At 42.4% G+C, this 23,654-nt stretch overlaps 1 protein-coding gene across 9 annotated transcripts in view; it reads left to right on the forward strand.

The window, feature by feature from the left end:
• The window catches only part of SNX29 (sorting nexin 29), a 287,808-nt gene that overhangs the window by 50,256 nt on the left and 213,898 nt on the right, over positions 1-23,654 (forward strand). For all 9 annotated transcript variants that reach the window (XR_012787430.1, XR_012787431.1, XM_075566130.1 and 6 more), the window contains one exon: positions 1,336-1,418. Coding sequence is in view for 7 of the 9 variants with exons in the window: in XM_075566130.1 (XP_075422245.1) it covers positions 1,336-1,418 (83 nt within the window). In the remaining 2 variants the exon portion in view is untranslated. The remainder of the gene's footprint in view (positions 1-1,335; positions 1,419-23,654) is intronic.

A 23,654-nucleotide genomic window follows, 5' to 3' on the forward strand; every position in this document is an offset into this window, starting at 1 on the left:
TCTGAGAGCATCTTGACCTCACACTGCCTTACTACTAATAGAAAACAAACCAGACGAGCAGGATCGTTGTGGTTCATTCGGTTTAGTGATGTCTGTAGCCTGAAGTGAGGACGGTTGCGTAAGGCCTTGATTTTTACCGGCGGCGGGCCGGGCGCGCACGCTCACTCAGGGCGATGCGCACGCCCGAAACCTGCACTGCAGGCAGGAGACGTCGGGAGGCGACATGGAGGCGTGGCCATGATGTCATGCGAGCGGTTCACCCTCATTGGCTGAACTACTCGCGTAATGCAGCCGGCTCTCCTGAAAATCAATTTTACAGATCGGCTCAATTCTCGTGCGCTCATTGGAAAACTGATGTTTGTTTTGGCAGCACGCGGTGTCGCGTGCTCCGCCACTTTGGGTATAATCACTGCCTACGCGTAGGAAAGATGCCAGTGGTCAACTTGTGATGCGACACGCAAGAGGGGCACATGGTCAGAATCAGCATTTCTTCTTTTGTGTACAAGACTTCTGTTATTTCACCGCCTGTGAGTGCAACGCTATGCTTGGCTGAAGCATATTATTAAATATTGTTTGTTCCGTGTGCGTGGCTTTGGGGCACTCTGTTCTTTCTGTTTTATTAGCAGCTCTCCTTAGAATACCTCTGGTCAGTTTTATTACCAGGTTTTACCTGCTGCAGCGGCTTCCAGCGCACGATCGCTTTGTCGGTGCAATAATCACCCAGTAAGATAGCATATGGGGGATGCTTGTTTCACAACCTGATTTATCAAGTCATTTACGTTACAGTATTTCTTATGTAATCATTCATTTATGTGAACATTAGCTAATGACGGAGGTTGAGGGGACCTGCCTTGTTGCAAAGCGGTTACTAATTTCGCATATGAGCAATCATGATTTTAAAAAGCAGGGGTACAGATCTTGAACCTTTTGAGTCGTCACATTGTTCAGTTGCAGAAATATTTTCTGTAACTGGTGTACAGTATAACAATGCAGCGAAGGATACATGAGGACCAGCAAGTGTATACAGTGCCCCACTACATCTGCAATCTTCTCTCTGTTCCGAGAATTGCTTGATAGTCAGTTTACATTTCTAAATATGTCAACTTCACACTATTTATCATTTGCCACCTGCAGAAATGTGCCACCAACCCTTCCAGTGCTGAAATAATTCATATTCTGGGGGTTATTCACTGAACTGCCATATTCAGGTCACTGGGAGTTTCCCTGAGATAATGCTCCAATCCGCACCACGGTATTTCTATGAATAACCCCCTCAGAATCTGTCATCCCCCATGGCTGTATGCTTCATCATGTTTATCATTTTTGTTTTGGCAGAGAAAATGAGGTATTGAAAGTCCAGCTAAAGAAATATGTTGGCGCTGTGCAGATGCTGAAAAGGGAAGGACAGACAAATGATGGTAAGGTTAACATGATCAAAAGCGAGCTCAGACATTGATCTGCATCTTCTGCATACTAGCGTGTGGATTTGTGTTGGATAGAATAGCGTTCCGGAGATATGTGCTGGGTCTCTCTTTACAGCCCTGCTGTACCTGTACATACAAGACACTGTGTGGGTAAACTAAGAACGTCACTGCTGCCAGAAACCTTTTAACATTATGATCTGAGGTTCTAACATTGTAAATAAAATGTGTTCCCCTAGCTACTGTTCAATCAATAACTTGCCAGTCTTGTCTCTTATCGTGCTATGAATAATGGTGAGATACTGTAGTAGTCTCGCATTAATAGCTACAAGTTTATGAGCTGTTTTTTTTCTTTTCCTCTCTTTAGTAATTGGAAACTGTTGTAAATAAGGCCTCCATAATAGAAAGTCAGCAGTTTGTGCATTGATTTTCTCATGCTCACCTTGTAACTTATTATACTCAGACCGAGCTGTTACATCCAAAGATTGAATACATTATATGTAAAATGCATTGATTTGCTTCATATAGGTTTGAAAGATAATGCAAAGAAATATCGCATAAACCCTGGGGCGTTTGACGTTTTCATGTTTGACCGAAGTGTAAAATGGAGGGAGAGTTGAACGACATCTAACTTTCAGTTTTATTTTGGAATTCTAAACAAAATAACGTGTTTTTTTAATTTTTTTAAATTTTTTTTTATCATTTAATTTTTCTCAGTCTAAATGGTAATATTTAAAAATATAAGTCCGATTTCTGGCCCGCTGGGATGGGGGCGCCGTTTTAGAGAGCGCCAGTACCAGACTTTCTTTTGAATGTCCGTAATGGTGTTCACTGTCATCACGGCTAACATACTCGTCCAACCAGCTACTCTGAGCAACCTGTGCTGAAGCAGACAGAGCCTTAAAACCTGACCTGTTGGTGGCCCTTGAGGACTGGAGTTGCCCACCCCTGGTGTAGATAATCTTTCTATACGTTTATAGATGGCTGCGTACTTTTTGAGAAGTACATTGGCATTACTGTCAGAATCTGCAACTTCCTTCTACATTTCCAAGTTCTGTAAGGGGTGCTGCTGCTTTAACTATTTTTTTTTTTATATAGTTGTCTCACCAAAGCATAGCTGAGCTCATTAATAAATCGTACATCAATACTTATTTTTAGTCTGCATTCTAATGTGTGCATTGCAGTCAGATGTTCAGTGAAACTAGGATAGCAGGTGGTGAACTACACATTACACAATCGGGCCCCCGCCATTCAATGGAGCATCATGGCACGTTTTCTGCTGCGCATGTGTCATAGAACATAGAAACACAAGCAGCTCTCCGAATCCACCATAACTCATCTGAGGCATAAAATATCCTGCTTTCCCCTTTATTACATTTTTCCATTTTATTTAGGTTATAGGTTTGAATCAGGGGTTCTTTCAGTGCCGAGGACCCCCAACTTCCTGAGATGCTTACCTCCATAGGGGGTGCCGGTGGCTGGGCTGTGTGGGGCTGTCAAAATAACTGCTTAAATGTCCCGCGGGCCAATAGGAAGATGTGACATCATCCCTTGCTGCTTCCCATTAGCCTGCGTGACTGGGGCATTTAAACCTTAGCAGGAGATACCGGCACCGCCTACGGAGGTAAGTGTCACGGTAGACCAGGACAATTTTACACCAAGGATGAATACACTAGACAGAACTGCAGAGTTGAACAAAAGTAAATTTATTGGGAAAAGTTTCCACAAACTTCCAGTACATAAAACACACACACAAACTCACCCAACTGGTGAAGCACATCTCCCCTATGTGTTATTTATATTATTTCTTATTTATATGATTGTCACGTGTATTACTGCAGTGAAGCGCTATGTACATTAATGGCGCTAAATAAATAAAGACATACATACAACCTCAAGTCCTACGTGTGGGATCTCCGTCCGGAAGCTTACCCCGATATGTGTTGCCAACTTGTACCGCTGTCCTCTGTATTATGGGTAGCACCGCCTTGCACTCCGCTGGCTAGCAGTTTTAAATTCCCTGCTGTTGCTTCACAACAAACCGCTCCAGCCAATGCTACGCACACAGAGCGCAGCAACACCGGATGCTCCAGACCCCTGCACCGAGTCTCCTCAGTTCCTATCTGCTGACTCCCTGTCAGCTCTTCCTTTGCGGGGGCTCTGCCAGTCCCCTGTCAGTGCACAGCCTTCACAAAGAATATCAAGTCCAGGATGACTCTCTTGAGGCTAGGGAGAAGGAGTATTTATACCCCTGTCCCAATCAGGAAGATGCCAGCTTGTCTGGGTAGGAACAATCGTCCTGGTCTCTGCACACGGCCCTCTTGGTTAAATATTTTTTAAATAAATGTAGAAAAATGGAATGCCTGTGAGCTCTTATCTTCTTGGATCTCCCTTATTAATGAAAATGGTGAACTTTAAATTGCAAAACTATTCTATATTTGGCAAGCTGGACAGATTTCATTTGAACTCCGCTGATTTCATTGTGTCTCAGAAGGAGATTGCTTAGAATGCTAAACCATAATTCAAGTATTACATTTAATTTCTTTGGCTTTGTGCTAAGTGTTGGGTGGAATGGAAGGTGGTCATTAACGCTTATGTTCCAGATATGTAGACAATGTACTGTACATCAGTAGGTAATAATCGTCGATATCCCACGATTTGCCTGGGCCGCCATATGACCGCTATTTTGTAATACATTTAACAAGTTTTAAGTAAAAGTTAAACTCCTCCCAAGTTTCAGCTTTCTATGTCTGTCTGCAGTCACTTCTGATCGTGAAGAGATTAAGCACAAATTAACCAAATGGCTTTGGCAAATTCAGACCATTATCAAGTGTACAATGTTTGTTACTGCGGGTTGCAGGCCAGCAGGCTTCTCACAAGACCAAGAGGGTTAGAGGTGATTTGTCAGGATATATTGTTGGGAATCCAATGGTTTTGTCATTTTTAAATAAGATTTAGTTGATTTGGACATGTCTGGGAATATACCGTAATTGCATTATATTGCAATATGTTATTTTTCAGTGGGTGGCACCACTAATATCAAGTAAAGTAGCAATCCCACCTAAAATCACTGTTTTTATTTATTTTATTTTTTACAGCATTTGAGCCAAGGGTCCTGCTGAGCTGAACCATTGTATTTAAAAAAAAAAATAAGCAAATGTTTTAACTCTAGAGACGGGGTGCGCAAATTGGGGGGGTAGTGCCAGATTTTTTGGGGGGGGGGGTGCGGGCGGTTGCAGAGGTCCCGCGCTCTTTCCCATGGCATTTAAATGAAATGCTGGGGGATTGTGTGAGGCCTCTGCAACCTCCTACTTACTGAGATTCAGCCGGCTCAGGACGTGTCCCCATGGCAACACGGCGTCAAATGACGCTGGGGGTCACGTGACGTCACACGACCCCGTGATGTTATTTGACACAGACTGTGGTGAGGGGGTCGCAAGACCGGACGAGAGCAGGCAGGGGGGCGCAGCAAGAATAGTTTGCACACTCCTGCTCTAGAGGACTCCCTGGTTCTTGAGAGACCACTTTATTTACTGGTGTTCCATCAATGACATTTCACAGGCTGTCCAATTAGAAGCTGTAAAGTCAGGGGTGGCCAACTCCAGTCCTCATGGGCCACTAACAGGTCAAGTGTGGTGGCCATTTGGGAAAACACCAACAACTAAATCGGTCAATATCTTGGGAGCCTTGGGGTCTCCGGAGATGATAATAATAAGAAAGAGAGCGCTTTTCAGCCCCAGTGGGACCCTCGGTACGAATTCTGTAAAAACAAAATAAAAAAAACTTGGGTAGGTGGGATTGCTGCTTTAAATGTTAATCTTTATTTCACTAGTTTGCATCTGATTACTGGTAATAATGCCATGTATTCTTCGGGCTGTGTTGTCGTGTGAAATGAACAGCTGCTCAGAATATCAAACATTTTGATATCCATTTTAATATTGAATGTGTATGATTCATGTTCATATGCTTAGGTAGAAATAGATTCTGTTAGACTGTTGGTGAATTTATAATCTTGCTAGATACCCCAGCTCATATAAGAGAATCTTGTTACTTACAGAACCATGGTGACTGCATAACTAGCACCAGTCTGCCAGTATGGTCCTGCGTATACTTTAAAGCAGCAGTTCAAGCTGCTGTTTTTTTTTGCTTCCCCCCTTTAATATGAGCATCAATACAATCCACACCATAAGTAATTAGCTAAGTAACCGATCGATCCGTTTTCCTGTGATCAATCGGCCAAGATTCAGCTCAGGGTTTCACTAAATGGCCGTCTGTGCAGCAGAAGAGGACCAAAGATGTAAAGTTCTGTGGGGAAGATTATGTGACCAGGCAGGCACTAGATACAATTGGTGCACTGCTAGAGAGAGCAGGGCTCAAACAGGGGTGTGCCAGAGCCTGTTGCAGAAGAGGAAGGGTATGTGACTTTGTAAATAGTTGCAGTAGAACCAAAAAATGCTTGTTACATTATACTACATTAAAAATGTAATTGAGTTGTTTAAAAAAAAAAAAAAAAAATGCTACAAGTATTTTCTCATAATACAGAACTGATTTATTAAAAAATAAATAAATAACACATGTAGGATATTGCTTGGTCAGCAGCTTTAAAACCCCATGTACTCTTAGGCCACAAACCCAAGATCTTCCTTTTGCATAATGTCCTGCCTCTCACCTGTCTCTCTTACAATCTAGCCTAAATGCTGCTGCCAGAATCGCTCTACTCTTTCCTAAATCTGTCTCGGCGTCTCCCCTGGTGAAATCCCTCTCATGGCTTCCTATCAAATCCCGTATCGCACACTCAATTCTCCTCCTCACTTTTAAAGCTTTACTCTTCTGCCCCTCCCTACTTCTCAGCCCTAATTTCTCGCTATGCACCATCCCGACTCTTGCGTTCTGCTCAAGGATGTCTTCTCTCTCCCGCCTTAAACCTTTCTCACTGACTGCCCCACACCTCTGGAATGCCCTTCCTCTCAATACCCGACTAGCACCCTCTCTATCCACCTTTAAGACCCACCTTAAAACACACCTGCTTAACGAAGCATATGAGTAGCACCGTGGCTGATACTTTACAACTCATACATTAACCTTGGCCCCCTGCAGTTACCAGAATGCCCTCCTACTGTCTCTGTACGTTCTTTCTACGAACTAAAAGCTGTTGAGATTACTTCATGTGTGACTCATATTAATATATCTGTTTCTGTTTTAAAGGAGTAATACCAAATTAATTGACTTAAGTAAATGAATCATCCTTAAACGAAACATTTGAACTTTTGGGGGTTTTGTTCAAGATTAAACATGTTATTCTCTGCAGCAGCAACACTGAAAACAACAGTGCATGTCGGCCAAGGGTTTGTATTTTTTCTTCCCCTCCATCCCCATCAGAGGACAAATCAGGATTGGGTGGAAGGGAGGAGAATGCACTTTGCCAGGGACAGGTCCTGCTACGCACACTGTGACATCACACTGTGACATCACTTAATGCTTAAGGAAGTCTCATTTTACCCAAGTATAACACTTTTTTTTGCAAGCTGGAATGAACGTGGCACGAGCTAGTATAGCAATCACATGGCCCTAATGCACTCCCCGCATCATCATTATCATCATCATCCCCATCAGGTATGAAAATGGCTTGGGGTAACAGCATAAATCCAGAGGGATGCCACCCAATGTGATGTTTCACCAATATCCAAGCGGTACTCCGTTAAACTTGTTCAGCCTACACACTGCTCATAGGTATCTGATACAAATATAAGGCATCAGTCACACAGATTTAATCCTCCACTATCTAACTGCCATTAGTTCATATCACAGATTACTTTTTTTTAAACTAAAAATAATGTTTTCTTGTGTTTCAAATAGAGAATTTCAGTTTGTCACATTTTGTTCCCAGTAGACCTGAATGTAATTAATAATACTTTTACCATTTTCCGAAAGTGACAGCGCGCACACACACACACACACACACACACACACACACACACACACACACACACACACACACACACACACACACACACACACACACACATATTATGACACCAAAGAGGTTTTTGAGAACATGACATATAATGCTGTAAGTGGGGCTTTGCAATATAGCACATTTGTGACCTTGGCTGTGGTGACCTCATCTGCTGAGATGAAACTGTTCACAGAAGTCTTGGAATCAGCAGGGCATCGCTAGATTTATTTTCCGCAGCAGCAGCTCTGAGAGAACTTTCAACTCTCCATATGCAATGATTTAGGAGGGAGACCAAGAGGTGAAAATGCAGACAGAGCAGTTCCCAAGAAGACTTCTCTGTAGCTGAAAAATATTGTTAACATGATATTCCAGCGCAAATGATTTAAACATTAGTCCTTGTAAAAAGGTTTTGGGAGATGCAGCACGCTCTTTTGCAAGGAGCAATTCATGCTTGAATTTTTTTTTGTATTACTCTAAAAAATAAAAATAAAATAGGTTTGAAGCAGGTGGTCTCTGGAGCAGAACCCCATTAATTTCTGCCCTGCTGACCCCCTGCTACTAGAGATACAATCACCCTCTTTGGAGGTGTGTATCGCAACAAAGTTTAAAGCTCCCGCATCACATGGTCCAATAGGAAACCGAACCTGATGACGTCACGGCTCCCTATTGGCTCGCAGGGCGCGGGAGCTCTGAAACGCCGCCATTATGTGAACCCTGCTAGCCGAGCAGAGCGGCTACCGGCACCCCCTACAGAGGTAAGTATTGTTGGAAGCAGGGGGCTACCCAAAGCTGAAATCAATGTGCCGTACGAGCCCAAGGCGGTATGCTGGCATTGGGGTCCCCGTATAAGAAAAAAAAAGGGGGGCGGTGGTATCTTGCGTAGAGGAGCAGCCCTCCTCCGCTAGCATTGCAGCGACATGATGTCACGTAGCCACGCAACGCACCCTCACGGTGTTATGTGATGTCACGTTGCCATGGCAATGCAACATCATATGACGACATGTCTATGCGCTGCTGCAGGAGGCGGCCTACTACGGAGAAGGTAAGAGCACACACACCACCCCCTCCACACCTACCCCCTTGCCGGTCTGGGGGCCCTGTGCTCCCTCCTCTCCTTTCGGGGCCGGGTCCCAACTTCTGACCGGATGGGGAAGCTGAAGGAGGGGGGCCCCCGCGCTCCCTCTTCCAGTTCCCCCCCCCTCCGATCGGGGGAAAGTGGGATCCCGGCAGAGAGAGGAGGGGGTGCGGGGCCCAAGGCAGCTGCCTCTTTTTAATACTTTGTTGCTACAGAATTCAGCTGTGCATTGCTTTGCAATTTGTCTCTTATTTATCCCAGAAACCCTTTAATCAAATGGGCTTCATTAGTCTCACGAGAGGACAGGAGGATTAACTTAGCCCCTCCGCCTCTTTGCATACTGAGCCCACCCTCTGCTCAGGCTCCACAGAGTCTGGATTTTGACAAATGGTGTTAGCGTGCCTTGTGTCAGGCCAGGATATGGGTACTCCAGAATAACGGCATTGCCTCTCCTGTCCTAACACCTTTTGGCGTCCCTGAGCCTTTCAAGTACGGCCTCCTGACAGACACAGAGGCACCAACTATTAGCCACCTGGGTCTTACGGAATCCATGACTTAGAAAGCCCTCAGTTCATATACACACTAAACTATACCCATTTAATAAGAGATGGGGTCCTGTCTTCTGTGTGCTAAAAGTTATTAGTTCCTATTCTGGTGTCATGAATGGAGTGAGTGTGTAAATATTCTTTGCAATCACTGGCCTCATTCCTGGCACACATGAGAAAAATACTTTTAAACTTTTAAAACACTGCAAACCTGCTCAGCTTTATAACCTAGCTCGAGCACCTTCCTGAACTCCTTCTCTAGGCTCAGGATACATGGGCATGTATGTGGGTACCTCCGCTATACTAAGGGCTCTGTGTATACCTGCAGATATATTTTAACCCCTTCATACCCATTTACCTTGTCTGGAAGAGGCTGCAGCGGTGAGTCGTAAGAACGTTTCCAGGGTCCGAGGTTGGTCGAGTAATGCGCTTGGCTGTATCCGAAGATATCACTCAATCTCCGGATACAACTTTTGGGGTATCCCATAACTCTGGAACCCCGATACATAGACACCTTCTGCAAAGACTTTGTCCGCCAAACCAACTCTGAAACAGCCTAGAAATCTCCCGTTCCCAGCACCCCAGTAAAGACAAAAATCACATCATTCTTTAATGTCGCAAAATTCGTATACAGTTGCAGTAATACATTTTTGACATCTGGGTCCCAGAGCTGACACTCTAAGACCTTAACACAAGGGTCAGGGTTAACCAAGTGGGCTTGACCTTTATTATAAGCCTGATTAACCCCTTCACCATCACACAGGTACACTGCCTAGACAGGCCACTCCGACGCACCATCTTTAAATGTCCCACGGAACATTTAAAGATGGCACATCTGAGCGGCCTGTCTAGGCAGTATAACAGTCCCATGTGGGACATTTAAACATGTACTTGTCGGTCGGGCGCAGCAGACCGGGCTGGTCGGGAGCGGACTTCACGACGAAACGTCCTGCGGCGAAGTATCCCATCGGTGGAACAGTGGGCGACTCCACCTATGCGGGAGTTAAATGCCATTCAAGTCAATGGCAGTTGACGTCGGATCTGGGTGCGATAACCCACATCGGCACTTAGTGGGTCCTGTCCGATATCATGACAAATGTAACAATAGTCAACATACTTTTTGTGCTGCATCTTTAAAGGTGTGGTTCCGCTGTCTACTCTCCGGGTTCCGCTGTCTACTCTCTGGGTTCTGCTGTCTACTCTCCGGGTTCTGCTGTCTACTCTCCGGGTTCCGCTGTCTACTCTCCGGGTTCCGCTGTCTACTCTCCGGGTTCCGCTGTCTACTCTCCGGGTTCCGCTGTCTACTCTCCGGGTTCCGCTGTCTACTCTCCGGGTTCCGCTGTCTACTCTGCGGTGCAGAACCATGGGTTTTTCAGCTCTGGCTGGGACACAAAATACAGATTTAAATCTCCTGTGTCCCGTGGGTACAAGAGGAAGCTGTGACATCATCTGCCACGACGCCAGCACCTAGGGAGGTAAGTATGTCGGGATCCAGGTGGTCCAGCGAGCTATAATGATTGCGTTTCAGCTCCGGGACCCCCTGCTTCATCATTTATTTTAAAAGGTGACCATAGCATGGAATGCTGTTTTAATTGCATGTAGAAACTGTATATTTCATTCATGAAAACCATGATTGAAACCACTAAGAAATGCAAGAGCGTATATCCATGTAGGAGCCGAAGCACAGCCACACCAATGGAGAATAGGACACGAAAGATCTTTCGAGAATTTATTAGCTAAAAGGCATAAGGACAGACATCCTAATAGCACTCTGCATGTTTCACGCACAGGGCGCTTTATCAAAGAGTAGAGGCTTTTCCTGCCTTATTGTTCACGCCCCGCTCCAGCTGCTTTGGTGCACGGCAACCTACCAGTTGGAGGATTTCGGCGATTCCTGAGCTGAGGAGGACGCGCATATGGACGGCGACGACATCACGCAGGGTGCCATGGAGTCGGCGTGATCGCCTGACCAACACCCGGTGAATACTACCACGAGTGACGCCGCGCTTACCTACCTCCAGGATCTTCGCAGGGGAACCGCCACCAAATGTGAAGGATCGGGGCTACCGGTTTGATTGGGTCTTACCGGTAAGAAGATGCGTAAGTAAAGCAACCATTGCCTGCTGTATACGAGTGGTTATTGAATTTAACTCTTTATTGCTATTTTGCTTGAGACATTGAAAAAAGCACTTACAAACCACGCACTTGCAGACTTTCATCATAGACCCTTCAAGTACTGGACATATATTACAGCATTTGATTCCAGCGTGACACCACTATTACTGTTTTTAGAGCTCCGGATAGTTTGGTCTTTCTTTAGACCAATTTCTTCTATTCCACTAAGAAATGCAGTCACAATTGTCACTGTAACCTGAAAACGTTAAGATTGGCATCAGCAAAACAGATAATAATACATTTTGAGTTAGAAAATAAAATGGCATTTAATGTTTGCCAGTGTGGATGCCTTAATGACCTACTATTATGATTTGTGTTAAGCACATAATGAATCATTTCCATTCAGCCGGGTTCACGTTTTCATGCATGAATAAATGCATCACAATATTGATTAAAGTAAAGATGTACTTGTTGTCGAGCCCTACTATGCCCTTTTCAGCCCAGAAATACCGGAACCACACTGTGCTTTCCAATTGAAGTTGCACCAAGTTCAAGTATTTGGGAACGACGTTGTCGTCCTATTTATTTTCGCTGCTGGTTTTCTTCCTAGTTTAAAAAGAGCAGAGTTTAACTCCTTTGCATCCAGCACAAAGCAAATAGAGCTCCACTAACCATCAGGGGTAAATAGTGCACTAAAAATGATCTTAAGAATATATTTGACTGTTTCATTCCCTGGGAGGACGGTCACTTCATATCTGGGCGATTTTAGCTCTTAGTGTATGTTTGCTGACACAAGTCTCAAGACTACTTTTTAACCCTTTGTAAAGTTCTAGTAGTCCTGTAATAGAATAGATTGGTCACAGGTTCTTTGTACAGTAGATGTTCTAGTGCGTATACAGTAGAATATTCTTTGATCTATTCTTTGTGTCTGAATTACTCTTGTTGGTTCATTGAGGTACCACAACCTACAACTAGACATGCGTGAAACTTTTTCGTATTCGAGAAAGTAATTGGCAAATCGTGGACATTTACAACTTGCAAACAATCGGCATCTGCATCCAACTTGGCATTTAAAATTCCCCCGTAATGTTACATAATGTGTGTTATATCAGGAGACTTTGGTGAAATTTGGAGGCATGTTGCAGTGGCTTCTTGTAAAGTCTTTTTCATGACTAATGATCAATTAAGATCCTTATATGCCGATGTTTTTTTATTTTTTATTTCACCACTGTTCTATATTGTACAATATGGTATAATCAAAAAGTGGTTTGTGGATATACATTACTGCAATCTCTTTGCATCTAAATAGAAGTATAAGCCTGGCATCTTTCACAAAACCACTGACCAAGTTTTAAATGTTTGCTTTTTTTTTATTCTTTACATTGCAATAATGCAAAGTCTGTGTTTGGACTCTCGGAATTTCTTAAAAAAATGCAGCGTGAATAACCCCTCCACCTTTTCCCTCCACCTTCCCCCTCCACCTTCTCCCCCCTCCCCACTTATGAGCACACTCGCACATGACCGGTCCACCATTACCATGCTTTCACTGTAGCCAGGGATTCTGGGTAATGACCTGCAACTGAGCACCGTGTATCACTTTTGCACGTTTATTAGTATGTTTGCACAAATGTTGGCTAAGTGAATGACCACAACTGTGCACGTCTCCTCCTCCTTGTGGCAAATCCACAATAAAACTTTGGAATACAATCATCTGTCTAATTTTACTTTACCAGCCAATGACCCGCAGACAAATTTCATCATTAAATATGTGGTAAAGAGAAAGTACTGTTAAATTGTATTACATTTGCCTACGGCAATATTCGTGTATACAGAACACTAGATTTATGGATAAGAAACACAGTTGCTTTCGATTTTCATATTTTTCTTTGATACATCTGGTTTTGCTTCCAAACATTGATATACGATGCACTCCACCTGACTATCTCTGAGCACTCACAGAACACATATAGGAGTCATTTTGCAAAGCTCCTCTGTGTTTTTAGTCCTTGCTATTAACCCCTTGCATCATTTGCACTGCTGTTCCTCATCTCCCTTATTGGAGTACCTGGACTTTCCATATTACTGTACATCAGTTATGACAAAAACCACAATCACCAGTGTGTGTCTGTTTTTTTTTGTGGTTCACCTGCAGTCGGCTTTGTAGCTAATCACTGTACGCGTCTGTTCTCAGAAAACTATGATTGATGTCATACAGAATGTGCAAAACATGGGGGAGCGGAGTGGATGAGATGTGCAGGATGACAGCAGCAGGGGTAATCCATAAATTAGTCAATAAGTTCAATGGAGTAAGGTGCAACAGGACTGAATAAATTGTACTATACACAAGAACCAAAATACAGTTCTGCATCAATAACACGACATAAACCTATTCACACACTGATACTGGGCAATACATAATTATGTGGTGCAAACACTAGAAACACTTGTATTATCCTGAAATTACCTGCCGTACAGGACTCTGCATGCCTGACATATTTATTACTTGTTGGTGATTATTATTAGGGTTTTTCACATGTTGTAGTACTCCAGGGATATCTTATTTTTCTTTAAAGGTCATTTAGGGGTTATTCATTTTACTGTTATAGTTCCAGTTGGGGCAGTATCGTATTAAATTCCTATTGAAGTTCATGGGAGTTTGTGTGATAGTACCCTGTTTGGCACCATCTCAGCTTAATGAATAACAATTTAGTGTATTTGGGATGAAACGCACTCTTAAGTGTATACTCTTAACTTGATTACAATCATGGGTGCCACTGGTAAGGTGCTATGCCAGTAGCACCATACAAAGATAGGATGGGCACCCCCATTTCTTGCTGCTGCTCATGTTTATCTCAATAAGGTTCACGCATTAGCAAGAAATGGGGTTGGCTAGCTTATTTTTGAGCTTCATTAAAAATCCCCTATGTGTAATAATAAAATTATTACTATGTCTTCATGGCATTTTGGATTATCCACTTAAAGGAGCAAATCTGCCTAGTCTATTTTCTTTGATCAATTTTTCTTCCATAGATGGGATCCTTGGGGTTGAACCTTGTTCATTTAAGCTCAGAGGACCTGCTGCTTCCTGAGATACTTACCTGGAAAGGTGCCCACCTGTCCAGTCCAGGGGAAACATGGAGGATTTAAATCTCCCACGTCAAGTGGGCCAATAGGGAGCCATTGGCCCGTGTAACACTAGGTTGAGAGAGAATGAGATTCATGCCCCTTTATTTTATTTAACTGTAGGGTTTCTTCCCCCCCCCCCCTTCACTATAGCTTTTCTTTGGCATATGTTGAAATATTACCATTAGAAAAGTTAACTACAACTCTTATCATAAAGTAAATACGTTTTATAGCTTCGAATGAAGAAATTGTCATTTGTGACATTGGGAGTTGCGTCCTGGCAGTTATTTTATGAGCTTGTTTGTATTTCCAAGAATTACTCCCAACTTCGTTTTTAAATGGCAAATATGTTTTGTCTGAACGCTCTCATGCAGCACCCAAATAAATCACTTGCTTGTAGCTGGCCAACTGGCAGATAAGGTTCTGTACTGTTCAACTGAACAAGTGGATTGGATTCTCAATTCGTTATCTTACTCGCCATCCTGCCAATGTTAGAAGCACTTTCGACGGATTTTACATGCTCTAATTGGTAAACCATAGGCTACTACTCGGCTGCAGGCATCTAAAAACAGTAGCACGTTACATCCACTTTCTACTGGAGTTTTACTTATTTCTTGGAAGTGTGATGCGGTAAAACTAGGAAGCCGAAAGACGTCAACCCAAATCCTACTTGTATTCTGGGGAGAACAGGGCTCACAAGGTTTAAGGCGAAATATTAAAAGTCTTAACCATATGGTACGTTACGGATGAAATACATCATTCATTGTTTGTGCTGTTCTGCTTGACCGGTGTGATCTGTTAAGCTTTTAGAAAGGCTCGGCCGTTGGGGCAACCATACCTAGGACCAGCTAATGGTCAAGTCTTTACCGTGTTCACTGTAGACTTATTGGCATCATTAAAAAAAAGAAAGAAATCAGCCAAGCAGAAGTATTTTAAATAATATTTAAAGTTGTAATGTCTCTATGGTAATGAAAAGTTTTGCTTTTTTTCTGTTCCTTACCCAATATCTTTTACGACCAGACCTATTATGAAGCCTTGTCTCTGAAGTCAAAATGTCTTTTTCTCCTCCTTTTCCTAACCCATTGACTTTTTTTTTATTATAAATTAATTGTAACCATGAACTAAAGAGGTGTGTGTGTGGTGTGTGTGTGTGGTGTGTGTGTGGTGTGTGTGTGTGTGTGTGTGGTGTGTGTGGTGTGTGTGGTGTGTGTGGTGTGTGTGCGCACTATCTGATGTGAGGAGTAATACCAATTGGATTAACCCAGTTCCAACACCATTGTCAGTGACTTTGGGTATGTCACCTTATCCAACTGTAACTTGGAAACACAAGTTATATTGCAAGCTTTACGCTCCTTATAACCCATACGTTGCTGTAAAGAGGCTTATATTGTGGTGCCACATTTTTTCTCTCTTGGCCCCTGAGGGGGTTAAACACTTTATTTGTGCTCCACTTTTTTCTTTTTTTTTTACCCATTCTTTGCTGTAATTCCTCCTGTGTCCACTGCACCTATCAGAATGATAAGTGTATTCAGTATTATGTCAATATTTCCTTGTTCTTCCCCAAACTCTCCTCCTGTGTGTGCATCCCTTATTGTTTGTCCCCATTTTTCTCTCTTGTGGGTCCGTAGTCTATTTGTTGTGTCTCTGCCACCGAGTAATCTTCTCTGCAGACTGCATATTGCCTTGTAAACACTGCTTTCGGCAGACAGAATGAGACCTGATGCTGGCTTCAGAGCACCAGATCCCCATTTGCCGGCACCATTCCTTACTGCAGCACTCTGTAAACAGTAGGACGTTGGGAAAAAAGCTACAAGAAGGAGATGGCCTAATGGTTGACCAAGAAATTGGGGGATGTCTGGTTGGACTGTTGCTAGACCAAAGGATTACTAGTTTTAACACTGCAGACCAAGCAATATTCTACATGCGCTTTAAAAAAAAAATCATTTCTGTTTTGAGAAAATACTTGTAGCATTTAAAAAAAAAAAAAAAAAAAAAAAAACTCTTAATGACATTTTTAGTGTATTATAATGTAACAAGCATTTTATGTTTCTATAGCAACCATGTACAAAGTCACATCCCTTTCCTCTTCTAAAACAGGCTCTGGCACACCACTTTTTGAGCCCTGTCCTCTCTCTAGCAGTGCACCAATTGTATCTAGTGACTGCCTGGTCACATGATCTTCCCCACAGAACTTTACATCTTTGGTCCTCTTCTGCTGCACTGACAGCCATTTAGTGAAACCCCGAGCCGATTGATCAGCAAGTTAGCTAAATACTTATGATTGTATTGATGCACATATTAAAGGGGAAAAATTATAATAAAAATAAATAAATCCGGTAGCTTGGACTGCTGCTTTAAGAGACTGCCTGTCTTGGGAGTCTCTCGGTCATTTCAGGAGGCGTTTTAGTATGCCCGGCATAGTGGACTCTACAGTTGTTTAGAAGGAATTACAGTTGTTTAGAAGGAATTAGAGATCATTGCACTTGGAAGTGGGGTGCCAGTATTACCTTAGTAGAGGACTAACATTGTGGTCTTAAAATCTCTAAACTTAAAATATTTAGACAGGTATGGTCCTGTTCAATAGTACTTTACATAGCAGCATGTTCATTTTCAAGCATTAAAACGCTCCTCTAAAGTTGCTTTACGTTTTTGCTGATCATTCTTGTTTAGGTTGGGACCGTGCTTTAATTGACTTGTCTGTTGCACAGGCATTTTATTTATAGTGCGATATCTACTAGAGCATATTAAAGAGAAATATTTCTAAATACGTGTTTATTATAAAAAAAATTACGATTCATATAAGTATTTTTCATGAAAAAAATATTTTTCGCCTTCTATAATTGCAGAAATTATTTTTCGTTAGATGCTGACAGTTTTCTGTGATGAGCACAATTATAAATAAATAACTAAAAGATTCCGGCGTTGGCTATAATCAGCAGCACTAGCACTATGCAAATTACGCCAGATAAGAATAGAAATTGAGTAGGCGGGTCAGGTTTCTGTGAGTGGTGTGGGTGTTACTAAAAAAAAAACAGCTAGAACTAACCAAGAAAATCTACGTGGCTTGTTCTTTTAAAGCAACATGTTCTCGAAGATGCTCATATTCTTAGCTTTGGAATCTACTCGGGGGGCGTAGGTATAGCCCGGGGGGTTGCTCTCCCCCCCCCCCCCCCTTTGTAGAGACAGGTGCGAGGAGATGGTATTCGGTGGTGGGGGGCCCACGGTGTTGAAGGATAAACCAGTAGAAGAATCGGCACTTGTTACAGAGGCAGAGCTGGGCGGCAGGGGAAAAGCACGCCCCAGCAGTCTGACCCGGTAGTCTTTCTTCCGGTGTCTGCTGCTACAGCGTGCTCCTCACTTCCTGCCGTCTTGCTCTGCCTCAAGTGCCGATTCTTCTACTGGTTTATCCTTCACTCCCGAGGGCCCCCCGCCATCGCAGCAGCATACTATCTCCCTGCGCCCGTCTCCAATACCACAGGTAGGCATGGAGGAGGTGGGGGGAGATCTGATGAGTATGATGTGAGGCGATGTATGCATGCATGTCTTTATTTATATAGAGCCATTAATGTACATAGCGCTTCACAGCAGTAATATACAGTACGTGACCATCATATAAATAATAAAAATAAAACATAATGGGAAGAAGCGCTTCAGACATAAAAATAAAATTTCGGAAGAGGAGTCCCTGCTCCGAAGAGCTTACAATCAATTTGGTAGGTAGGAAGAACGTACAGTAGGAGGGCGTTCTGATAAGTGCATCTGCAGGGGGGCAAGCTTTATGTATCATGTGTATAGTATTGGCCACGGTGCTACTCGTATGCTTCTTTAAGCAAGTGGGTCTTTAAGGTGGATAGAGAGGTTGCTAGTCTTGTATTGAGGGGAAGGGCATTCCAGAGGTGTGGGGCAGTGACATGATGATGATGGGGAGAGCTGCTGATGAGGAGGGATGATTAGGAGGGTTGATGAGAGAGGATGGAGAGGGAGAAAAAAAATTGCAGTCAGTATTAATATTAATGAGGCCCTGAAAAAATGTTTGCCCGGGGGCCCGCCCATGTCTAGCTATGCCACTGAATCTACTGTAACAATGACATCTTTTATGTTTTCAATCACTGGCAATTGTGATCAGTCTAGGCTTTTCCCCAAGTATTTATAAGCCCTTATTCAGTGTGCTGTGCATTTATCTTCCTTGATGCGGGAGAAGAGCTTGGTTCCATTTATTTGAATTGAGCTGAAAACTGCCTCGGCAAAAAGAGGTGTACATAGCATATCGAGGACAGAATATAAAGTAGTGTTTGTGACTCCCTTCCCCCAAATGGGGTAAAATAATCATTCTGCTTGTGCCGCTGAGCCGAAGTAAATGGCTATAGCACAGGCCAAGCTGTGTCAATTTAACAGTAAAGCTGGATTTTACAAAGCTTGCAAGCCATACAAATTGTCAATGCGTCATCTAATGAAACTGCACAAAACCGAGGGAGTTTTGTATGTCCACTTTTTCCCGTAGGGAGCTCATGTTCTGTAATTTAACAAATGGCATTAAATAAAGACTGTCTCCTTTTTGTCAAAAGATCAAATGCACCTACGAGGTCTCGTGCTGATTTTGTCTTTTTTCTTTTCTTTTTCATAATGCCATCTACCACTTGCTGGAGTATGTTTTTTTAGTCCTAATCATATAAATGGGGCTAAACTTTTCTCCAGCACTGGCAAGTGGCCTCACAGCACGGAGCCTTGTGAGGTTACTGTATCTACCAGGAAAAATGGCCATTACTGCAGAAGGGGAACAAGTGGCATCTAAGTGACCCTCCCCTTACTCACAGGCTCGCCTGCAGCGATGCTGATCATTGGGGAGGGGAGGCGGGTTTCTGCAAAATAGGGGCTTGCGGTGGGATTGCTGCTTTTACACGTGATTGTAAAGAAATTGAAAGTAGGATTAATATAAGGTTATAGCTGAGCGATCTATTTTGTGTCCTTTTAACAAGTCATTTGTTCTTTCAAATAGGTCCCTGTGCTCACAAAGTTGCCACCCATGAAATGACAGGAGAGACAGGTTGTTTCTAAAATAATTTAATAATGCGCCTCTAATAGCTTCAGTCTTTGCTATTTAATTTTAAACAGACGCCAGAAACAGATGTGAATGTGCTCTTTAATGTGGCTCTTTCAATCGAGATCTTTAAAAGGACAGAGATTTTGATTTGTTTTCAAATATCTTCATCTAGCAAACACTTGTATAAATGGAATTTCAAACCCTTTTTTTTCGTTAACCCAGCTATTCTTTAAATACAGAGTTTGGGAGGCTGTTAAGAAAAATAAAACCTGTATGTATTCTAAAGGACAATCAAGTGTTCCTTTTAATTAATGATATGATGGTTTGCACTGTGAAAGGTATCGCTGGTCAGACCATAAAGCTCCATGTTGAGATAGATATATTTCTAACTGTGATACAGTCGCAAGTTGGATGTACTAATACATTCTCTGTCCCTGTGTGGGTTGCAGGTTTTTGAGAACTTTTTCGTCGCTACTGTATAAATCCACTTTGATATTTCCTAGTTCAGAACAATAAGGACAAATCCATAGAGAACATGACATGCTTTATTCGCTAGATTTTTCTCACCTGAAAAGCAGAACGAGAAGTTTATGGCATCAGTGGTGAAATCGTTCACTTTTATGGTATTATATATTCAACAGATTAAAGGATTTCCTCCTGAAAGAACCGCAATAAATATATACTGCAGTGAATATTATGGTGACTAATATTCTTGTTGGGTTGAATGGAATTTGTTTAGTTGAAACATCCTTTTACAGTTTTCCCCCACTTCTGCATCAGGGAATGTTTAACAAAGGCACAGGCGTGAGTTTAGTCATTTGCAATGTTTTAGAAAAGAATTGAAAAAGGGCTAGCTAGGCTGGGTCCGCACGGCCCACCGTGCGAGAGGCTTCACGCTGGGCTGTAGCTGGAGCGTTGTGTGCCCCGTAGTTGGACGTGACAAGAGAGGGGCGTGTTGTGGCCGTGACATCACTGAGCTGGTTCGCCCTCATCGGGCGAACCGTTGCCGTTACGCCGTTCACGTGACCCAGCCGTTACGCGAGGAAAGCGCATCGGGAGCGCCGGTGCCTCTGGTCGGTCGCGCGTTCTAAAGACAGCCTCATAAAGGCACGTCAATTTGATCGCTCTCCGGCACGTGGTCGCGATCACCATGGACGCGGCCTAAGATGTAAGACTTTGAAGCAGTAGTAAAGTATGGCTTACAAGCATTGCTTCTGCTTTTTTGTTGTAACTAAATTATACGCAGTGCATAAAGGAACCACTTTGCTACCTGCTTGTCTAGTTGCTTATGTCCATGTGCTTGACATAAGCCCATACAACTTTTTTTCAATAGGGGTTTCCCGGGCATCCCTAAAGGGTTCTCTGCAATTTTCAGGTCATTTGAAAATGTTACCAAATACAGAATTAAGTAGAAATAGCCATGTTGGGCCCGTTGCAATGGTGCAGAGTAAAAAACTAAATACAGAAGAATTTACAATGCATCTAATCTCAGACGCGCTATAAGAGAGGGTTGGGGTTTTCCAGAAATTCACAATATAATTTTAGGGTTCCATAACCATAAAAAGTAAAAAACAAAAAAACAAACCTGCCATAATGTATATAATAACCTTTTATGAATTGTTTGTGCTATAGCTTCAAAACCTAATGAACCCATTCTAAAATATATCTTCTGTTCTCATTCTCACCCATTCCCTACCACTATTTTGAGAGTTGTGCTAGATTGGTTAGCATCTTGAATGACATTACAATACACTTGTGACCCATTTACTCCTAAATGTTTTTTCTGAACTTGCCCCTTTGTAGAACTGGTTAACGTTACACAGTCTACCCCAGAGCTCTTCAAAGACATGTTAAAGCAGCATTTCATTCAAATCCGGCATTGTATTAGAGATAATACCCACTGCATAAAAATAACTGAAAACATTTTTATATCTTTTATGCACTTTTTAATGTATTGCGCTTCCTTGGGTTGATATAGCAACCATATAGGCAGCCATAGCCTTTCCTCTTTTGAAATAGGCAGCCATATTGGGTGCCCTGGGAAGCCGGATCTTCGCTGTGTGATCACAGGAGACTGATCGGCGGCTTAGATTAAATTGCATTGCCTTAAATGTAAGAAACGGAGGCATTTAGTATTATTATTAAAAAAAAAAAGGGCAGGAGGAAAGATGTGTGATAAAAACTCAAAGATAAAATGGTTACCAGCTTACCAGCACTGTAACAGTGTCTCGGCATAGAGCTCATGAGCAATAACGTTGGCTTGGCCAATCCCTCCTTAGGCTGGCTTTTCCTGGACTGGAAGTCGCGTATACCTGTCTCTCTATAATCCATGCTTACACTAGATTGCCTAATATAAATGCAGACCCCCACGGCCTGCTTCATTGCTCTGGACCTGAATTTCATCTGACAAAGCAGTAGGATGTTGATTGTCAGCACTCTAGGGTGAAATATTGCTTTAGTAATTGCACATGGCATTAAGAATAGGTATAGCCTGTGATTCTGAAACCCGATTTTTGTGTTTAGGTTTCAGACCGTTTATTGCTCAGGAATGAAAATCCTTCTTAGATGTGTTTTTTATTTTTTATTTTTTTTTAACTATAATAAAGCCTCTTCTTAAGATATTGGATGATATTGTCAAACACTAAAGGTACAATCCCACATAGCAACATACCAGTAGCTGCTCCTCTGCATGCAACACCTGCTTAGCTCAGGGCTAACTGCTGATGGCAACAAAGGCTTGATAATATCACCCAAAATATGTTTTCTTTTAAATGGTGTCTGAGATTATGGGTCAAATTGAATAAGCCATGATTGTCCATAAAACCCCCCAGCACATCTTGGTAAATATTGCACATTACAGCCCAATAAAGCGAGGGGTCCTCTGACCTGAGAGGTGGCTTATGAAATAACACCGCTTATTAATATGGCTCTTTTTGGCCCATTGAATTGAATGGGCAATATGGTGTCTTTCAGCCCAGACTGTGTCTGATGCACTAGCACTTCTTTGTAAATATAGCCAAATATCTTTGAAGCGGCCACCCTATCCCATGTATTGTATATTGATAGGTCTGCATCAGGTGTGGCCAGCGCCAGTCCTCAAGGGCTACTAACAGGTCAGGTTTTCAGGATATCTCTGCTTCAGCACAGGTGGCTCAGTCATTGACTGAGCCACCTGTGCTGGAGCAGGGATATTCTTAAAACCCTGACATGTTAATGGCCCTTGAGGACTGGAGTTGGCCATCTCTGGTCTACATGAACCAGCTTAGTTGAACATTCCAACAGATTTGGCAAGCAATGCTCTGGCAGTGAAGGGCATGATGCAAGAACAGTTTCTAACATCTGATTCAAGATTTTAAACTTGAGTTGCTTCAAAATTGGAGGATGTTTTTTGGCAAATAAAAGGGAAAAATAATGGAACAGAGAGAGGCAGAATGTGATTCATCTCATGGTAATATGTGCATCATATTACCCCCCCCCCCCCCCATCTCCTCCTAACGACACGCTCCAAATCTTAATCTTGAGCAGATGGGTCACAATTGGAGCATAGTACTTTGATACATAGGGACAATATGAAAATGTGTCGGTTTTGTACATAGACCACTATATGTTGTTTGATTTAACTACCAAACATCAGGCTGTGTCCATCAAAGTCTGAGATTGATGGTGTAATACCCTAATTATATAGCAGGGCCCCATAGGTTGTGCACGCATACCATAGGTTGCACATGCGCAGAACAGCAAAAATGCCGGTTTGCGCATGCGCAGAAGTGAAAGTTGCCCATTATGGTTTACAGCTCAAACTGCTGGAAACATTTGCAACAAATGATCACAAACAGGAAAGTGTTACAAAGATCTTGCACTGCTGGGGAGGTGGGCTAAAACCTGCTATAGAAATCAAAGTATGCCAAGTATATTAAAACTGCTGAATGAGTTGATTACAAAAAATGCAGTAAGTATCTAATACAAATGTATTCCTCTAGCGTGTAAGCTCTCACACGCAGGGCCCTCATTACCTCTCTGTATCTGTTTGTGCATGTTTGTCCTCACCTATATGTAACTGTTTATGATATATATATATATATATATATATTATTCTGTACCCCTTGTACTGCGCTGTGGAATATGTTGGCGCTTCACAAGTTAAAGGTAATAATTTAATGTAAAAATAAAATATTCATGTAGAATATTGCTTGGATTACTCCTTTCACAGCAATATAACAGATATAATGATTAGTTTATTTTTGTTACTGTGATTTATGTTGAATATGTAACAGTCACTCACAAATATGTGAGCCGAATATGTAAATATTTTGTATATCTATATTTTTATATACTGTTGGCAAGGGTGGTAAAAAATGTGTATACTGTACCTTCTTAG

The sequence above is a fragment of the Ascaphus truei genome, chromosome 11 (assembly GCF_040206685.1).
Source record: "Ascaphus truei isolate aAscTru1 chromosome 11, aAscTru1.hap1, whole genome shotgun sequence".
NCBI classification, from domain to species: domain Eukaryota; kingdom Metazoa; phylum Chordata; class Amphibia; order Anura; family Ascaphidae; genus Ascaphus; species Ascaphus truei.